The following is a 7501-nucleotide window of genomic DNA, read 5'->3' on the forward strand; positions in this document are numbered from 1 at the left end:
AAATAGATAATGTTATATTTCTTTTACAAAAAATACAGTAAAATTATGTGGAGCAGAATGCAAGTAAATGCAACAAGAGTTTATATATGATTTACGCTCACTGTCAAGCACAGTAAGTTTTTTTTTCACTTAACCTATTTTTTGTGAAGAAATTCAACTTAGTCCCTACATATTCTCTTTAAGATTACTTATATATTCTAAGTGACAAACTTTATTCTGCTTCCCAAGTACTGCCCATATAATCAAAACATCATTTCACTACGAATTTAAACCTAATATTTTCCAAAGGGCCTGCCTTATGTGGATTTTAATCATCTTACTATGCTTCTTGTGTCCATGCTGCTGGAAAAGCAGTCTGTACAAGCAGGAGTAGAGGCACAATCCTGAGAGAGAGGAGTAGAGAAAGATGTTGAGAAAACAAAACCAGATAAAATGAGCTCAGTTAAGAGTTGAGGAGCTCAGCCAGTGTTCAAGGTCAAGGTTGATTACATTCTCTCACACCCTTATGAGTTAGAAGTTGTCCAATAACAACAAAACTGGGCCTAGAAAGAGATACCTGAAATTCCATGTACAAGCAGTAATATCATTACTAATTCGAAGCCAACTATACCCCTTCTAAACAAGGAACAAGTAATCATAAAATATGACTATTTAGGAGACTGGGTAATACAGATGTCCCCTAAATGTCAATCAAAATGACTGTAACAAACTCAATGCTAGCCTAGAATAAAATCGTTGAGCTATATGTATCACGTGGATTTCAATCTTGCCAAAAAATTTTTATATTTAATCTTGAATGATTAACACTATAACACTCGCAAATCATACAGTCTCAAAATCATTATTATCAATCTCAATTATCGCTGTATTCTAATTTTCTAAAATATTGGTAAAAAAAAAAAACTTTTACCGTATGTTGTTTTAAACTGAAAAACAATAAAGCAAAAAAGGATTTGAAAACAGCATAATTACAACATAAAACTTATGATGGATTTAATCTAACTGGAACTTTCAGTGGAATAGTCCCCTCCTCACTCTCCCTTATTAAGAAGTCAAAATTATAAACAGATCAGAGCTCTCACTTAAAATTTTCCATATAATCTCCTATACTCCTATAGTGCATAAAATGACCTTCAAAATAATGCTTTTACATACAAGTTCTCAAAAAAAATCAATTTTATATTTAGTCAAAGAATCTTCCAAGTAACAGGGAACCTAAATATAATCTCAAATCAGTCATTTATTTTACAAAAGAGAAAACCAAATGTCCACAAATGTTAACTACCTCTGTCCAGGTCTTTCAGTGATCTAGTATATCATCCTTCCGTTCATTCAAGAATCTTTATTTAGCATATACTACGTATCAAGGCACTGCGCTATGTATGTACCAGAATATGAAGCAACAAGATACATGGTCATTGACCTCAAGGAACTTACAGTCTGGTGGGAAAGACTATTACTAATTATTCACAACTGCAGTACTCACTAGAAGGGAAAGAGTGTTTTAAGACAGTTTAACAGGGGACCTAAATCAGTGATTCTCAACCAAGGTGGATTCTGTCCTCCAAGGGACATCTGGTAATGTCTGGAGACATTTCTAGTTGTCACAACAGTGGCATCCAGTGGGTGGAGGCCAAGGTTGCTGCTAAACATCCCGCAATGCACAGGATAGCTCCTCATGGCAAACACTTACCCCGCCACCGGGGCAAGGAGGAGGTCCTGAAGGCTTCCTTCCTATATAACACTAAGTATGCTACATCTTTAAGAGATTTTCACAAGGTAGAAACAAAAAAGATAGCCTGACTGATACAATTAACCAAAACTCCCACTGGAAAGTCAAAACAAGAAAGAAAAAGAAGAAACAGATTCCCTGGTAGATGAAAATGAAAGAAAAATGCAATGTTTTATACCTGCTCACATAAATTCCCTTTCCCAAACCATAGACAAAGGGAAAATGCACAAATAAAAAGTAAATTTCACATGCTTTTATTATTCCCTCTACCTTTTCCACTATTCTCCACCAAACCTTTTCTCCTACTAGAGATTGGTGGAAAGACTATAAAAAGTCCTGCAGTTAGGCAAATGAACACTCTGGATACAAAACTGGAAATGAAGTAAAACAGAGATGGGATTTCACTTTGTCTTCAAGACAAAGCGAAGAGGAGGAAAACGTAAAGTGTCTCTGGGAAGTCTCCATCTTGGAACAGTCTAAAGAGTAAACTGACTAACCAAAGGAGCCTAAGGACGAGAAGCACTAAGAATTTAGGTATCGTAAAGATGATGAAAGGTTCTAGAATCCTCTCAGAATTTATGAACCAAGGTAAATCCCAAAATTAAATTACAATAATGTTCCTGACACATGCCATACCTACATATCTGGTTCCACATTTTCCCACTGAGCCTATTCAGGGCAGCAAGAGAAACGGATCACGGGGGAACAAACATCTACAGTAATGCAACTAAAAATACAAATACAAACAACCTAAACATGTATTGATCACTGACTGGTATTTGATTATGTTAAAGATTTATTGTTAACTTTTTGAAGTGTAATAACGGTATTGGAGCTATGGTTTGGCTTTTTCCTTTTAAGTCCTTAAAAATTAAAAGGAGAATTCAATACACAAGTAAAATTCACCTTTTCCACTTACTTTCTTATCTAAACACAACCAATGCATAACAGATTGTCATATTTTCCATATATTGAGTTCCACATTATCAAAGTGCCCTCTCCAATTAAGTTACAATTTTCTAAGGAAAGGGTCACGCATTGCTATTCTCTTTTCCCTCTTTTCAAAAACAAAAACCTTACCATAATGACCTTCATACAGTGGCATTCCTAAGAACAGAGTACAGATGTGCAGCTCACATAAAACTGCTGAATTCCAGTTGTCAACTGTGGTTCTAAAGTAGTCCACAGATTTAGCAGACCAATATGAGACCCTTTTCACTGAGGTGAGAACTCTAAATTATCATGGCAAGCAAATGCCACCATCTTACAGCAGCAACAACCTTGTAATTACAAGGTACATCAATACCTTGTAATGATGATAATTCTCCTAGAGTAAACTTCGTAGTCAAGCACTGACTCTTAGGGGGTCTCAAATTCCAATCTGGACAAACTTACTTTCATCATTTCAGAACTGACATTAGTGGTCATGGATTAACTCTTTCATCACAATGATGATGCTTAAGTGCAAGTTATGGTTTTCCCACAAAACCAGCACAGTGGGCACTTAAATACCAATTCTTGAGCCTCTATCTCATTTAACTCATGATAATTAAGAGGACTTTACCACATGAAGGATCTTCTGGCACTGACTTTGAACACGGGGTGGGGAGGCCACAGAACCCCTTTGAGAAATCACGGGGGGGTGGGGAGCAGGGGGACACACCAATCACAACGCTACACATCCTGCAGAAGGTCAGGACTTTTCAGACTGAAACTCATTCACGGTTTGCAGATTAAAAACCTATATTCTTAACTTTAAAGTCTCTGGCACATTTCTGTTTTTAAGCCAATGTTTAGGGGTGAGGAGGGGGGCAGTCTTGAACAACCTGAGAATTAGCAAGCCATAAAAGCTAAGCATTTCATATTTTAAACATTTTAAGTGAAGTATCAAAATATCTTCTTGACAAACATTAATGATTATGCTTAGAGTTCAATTTGGGTGCCTTATAAAGCAAATGGAATTTCTTGACAATTCAATGCTTCAAAGAGATCTTTAAAGTTAGCAGAGAAAGTTTTGATGGGCTCAGTGCAAGGATAAATGCCTTTAAAAGCCAAATTCACTATAAGCAAACACTCTAAAACATCCTTGTCTCCTCATCTTGCAACCCAGATTTCTTTTTTATTTTTGCACTTTGCAACACATGATTTAATGGAAAATATTCATTACTGAACTATTTCCCACTATATGCTTACTTGCAAAAACAAAATTTTAACTGTCAGCAAGCATTACAGACATTCAAAGAACTATATTCAAAATCAGAAAAAACCTAACCAGATTATGTATTTTGTGTTTAAAGCAAAAAAGGATACTCTTCGAATCTTCTTCAAATGTATTTCCCTTCCTCAACTCTGTCTGTGACTCTGTACTGCTACTATTTTTAAGCTAACCCCACTTTCAAACATGAAGTTTGAGCTTAATAGTAAATAAAGGAGTTAAAAGATGTTTTAAGTTCTTTGAAATCCATAGAGGGAAAGGGGAGAGTGCTACATACACTAAATGGGAATACTACTACAAATCTCAAATTCCTGTACAGATTAGATGAGAAAAGAGGTGAAACATCTAGCTAGCCATGTAAATGTGAGGCCCCTTTCCCTAACATCAATACTGAAAGAAAAAACCGACTGTAACATTTCTACTCCACTGCGCCCAACCAGTGTGCTAACCACTTGTTTCTATCTGCCACAGGGATCTTGCATAAATCTTCGTGGGGGGGGGGGATGATACATATTAGGAACCCCATAGACAACAAGGAGAGACACCCATCAAAAAGGGGTGGGGTAAATCAAATAACTGCAGTGGAAATAAGAGATTTTTTTTTAATATAATTGAAAAAAACCTTAACATTCCATCAGTGCTGCAGCACTATATGTAGCAAATAAAAAGGCTACATAGAGCTTTTTTCCCTGCACAGTTGTGAAACTATTAACAATCAATTGGAACATATAGTATCATTAAATACTTTTTACTCCAGATTTTAAGAACTCGAGTATTGTGAGGTGGAACCAAATTTTATAATTTGCCCCAAATTATCAGCTATAAATTCATACATAAAATGGAAAAGATTCCCAAGTCTGTTGCTTTAATTATTTACTAAGAAGTGGTAAAAGAGAAAACAAAATCCAGTGCTCAAAAAGAAAATCCTTTATCAAAAAAGTGCTTGCTTTCATATAACTGTGTCACTGCTACTACTCTAATACAGAGAGTCCAATTCACATGAATGTTATCTAACTTCTAGCCTCTTTGCTAAGCTTCCCAAATGCCAATTCTTAAGAATAAAGAAAAGAAACAAAAAAAAATTGTAAAACAGCTTTTAAAAGGATTGTCCTCTTCGGATTATCACAGCAATAAGTCTGGTACTTTAAGAGATGAATGCTTAAGATTTCGTTAGTCATACTATTTAGAACAGAATATTAGCACTTGCCCCATCAAAAGTTCCTAAAATTTTTGCAAATTTAGCATCACACTAAAATATTTTTTCCTAAGGCATACAGGTGAGGATCATTCTAGTTGTGTAAATATGTACTTGCGATGTTTGTTTAATGTTTTCATTAAGGTCTATTTAACTGGAGTTTAAAACTCATTTAATATATTTTACAGAAACCTGCCTCCCTTCAAACTAGTAAATTCAACTAAACAGTGTAAAACTGGACACCTGCTTATTAAAAATCTAGAGCTAGCAAGGACATGTGAATGAGCCCGTGGGAAACGCTTCCCCGGCATCTTCCCTCTCTGAAAGCGCAGCTCTCCCTGCCATTTGTGTCTTTCTGTCGTGCTGATGCGAGGAGGCGGGAGTAAGAATAGAAGAAATCGCAGCATAAACCTTGCCTCCCGACCCACCATCCTCTTAGCCTAAGTCCCAGGTTGGCAGGTTACCCAGCCAACAGTATCTCAATCAGAAGCACTCCGTGCAACGGGACCACGGATCATCGCCCCACAGCTGCTGTTCCTGCACTACCCCTAATGGGTGCCTGCCTCATTAGGGACCCCGGGAAGGTCTGGCGTCCAGTGAAAACCCCGCAGGCCCAGCAGAGAGGTGGGCGGGCCAGGCCTCGGCGGAAACTGACCCCGAGAGACCTGCGGGGCGCCTCCCTCCAACCCCGCAGCCGTGCCATAGGGCGCTGGAGGCACCGGAACCTCCCTCCGCCCCGGGGCGGCCCTCCCCCCGCCCTCCGCCCGGACTCGGGGGAGGGGCGCCGGGCAGCAAGACACCCCTCCCCCACGGCCACCGCTAGGCCGCCGCTCGCCCCACCCTGGAAACCCCTGCGGGGCCGTGCCCACCCTGCGCGCGCCGGCCCGGTCCCGGGTGGGGAGTGCGGGCGAGGGGGAGGCCGGGCTGCAATACCAACCTCGCTGTTGAAGGTTTTCACGGCCTCCATGTTGTCGCCGCGGAGGCCCCGAGCCCGGCGGCGGAAGAGGCGGCGGCCACGGCACGGGGTGGGGGGAGCGAGACGGGGGCGGCGGCGCGGCCGCGAGGAGGGGGCGGCGGCGGGCGGCCCGGGGGGGAGTGGACGGGCACGCGCTGGCGGGGCCGGGCGCCCTCAGGGGCAGCGAGGCCCGGGCATGGCCGCTAGGGCGGGCGCCGGTCTGGGAACGCAGGCGCTGCCGGGGCGGGTCGGCGGCGGGCGGGGGAGGGGCCGGGCCGCGGCGCCTTCTCTTCTCCGCCCCGCTCCGTCTCGGTCCTCCACCCTCTGGCCCCGTCCCCTCCACTCTCCACCCCCTTCTTCCTCTTCCTCCGACAGGCTCCTGTTTCAGCTCCCCGCCGCTCGGGCCGCAGGAACCAACAGCGCGCGGCGCCGACGACGGAGGAGGAAGCGCTGGCAGCAGCGGCTGCGGCATCCAATATGGCGGCCACGAGTCGGGCCGCGCAGCTCGGAGCTCGGCCGCGCCGGCCAGCGCGCCCCCTGGCGCCTGGACCGCGCGCAGACCATCGAGCGGGCGCGGGCCAGAGCGTCGCCGCCCGGAGGCCGCGCTCCGCTGGGCCCGGGGTCGCCCGCGCCTCGCCCCCTCCCCGCGCCCAGCAGACGCGGGAGCGAGGCCCGCGCGGCCGGCCCTTGGCGGCCGCTGCAAAGCGCTGCTCCCACAAAACCCCGCATGTCCCCGCAGAGCTGCAAGTTTGGGAGACAACAGTGTCCACGTTTCCGTTGTTTCCATGTAGATTGGCCCCTTTACACGAGCTGCGGGGTTTAGGTGCCTTCCAGAACTTTGCTGGACAGTGGCCTAAAGGTTAAGAGGCGAAAGAAAAGTTCCGAGTCATTCATTTATTTGGTAACGATGTGCCCAAGCATTTTAACAGCGTCGGGAGGACACGGTAGAAACAAAAGCTCTGGATCCGGGTGGGGGCAGGGGGACGAGAGAAACACGCCTGCAGCCAGCAAGCAGCTCGGTGCAGGAAATGCACGCAGCATCTAATCCAGCGGGACTGGTGCGGGACAGACAATGAGTGCATTTGTCTGTGCGGCGGGAAGCGGGTCCCCCAAACGCACGAGATTTGGATAGGTGTAAGGGAACCCATCTTTTATGGTAGATGAATTATTCTAAAGGAATTTTGCCCTAGTTTGTTTGGGGGGTACGAGGGTGAATACAATATTCCTGGGTGAAATAGGAGATGCTGCCAACGAAATGCCTTCTCTCTCACTTCGTGCAATGTAAAATAAGCAATACCAAATTAAAAGTGAACATTTATTTAAATTAAATGTTGGGAATGTGTCACTGAACCCCAAATACCACTGTCCTTTTGCTGAGAGTCGATTTTTAGCAGTCACTGATCC

At 43.7% G+C, this 7501-nt stretch overlaps 1 protein-coding gene across 4 annotated transcripts in view; it reads right to left on the reverse strand.

Annotated features, from left to right (window-relative positions):
- SCAF8 (SR-related CTD associated factor 8) overlaps positions 1-6580 on the reverse strand; it is a 180500-nt gene extending 173920 nt beyond the window's left edge. For 2 of the 4 annotated variants that reach the window (XM_058534103.1, XM_058534102.1), the window contains exons 1-2: positions 6080-6174; positions 321-383 (exon numbers count right to left, since the gene is read on the reverse strand). In XM_058534103.1, coding sequence (XP_058390086.1) covers positions 321-383; positions 6080-6109 — 93 coding nt within the window. In that variant the 5' untranslated portion in view covers positions 6110-6174. Of the gene's footprint in view, positions 1-320; positions 384-6079; positions 6216-6438 lie in introns of those variants that run through there. The other 2 variants (XM_058534106.1, XM_058534105.1) reach the window with 2 other exon arrangements.
- Positions 6581-7501: the final 921 nt, after the last annotated feature.

The sequence above is a fragment of the Diceros bicornis genome, chromosome 39, assembly GCF_020826845.1.
Source record: "Diceros bicornis minor isolate mBicDic1 chromosome 39, mDicBic1.mat.cur, whole genome shotgun sequence".
Lineage (NCBI taxonomy): Eukaryota > Metazoa > Chordata > Mammalia > Perissodactyla > Rhinocerotidae > Diceros > Diceros bicornis.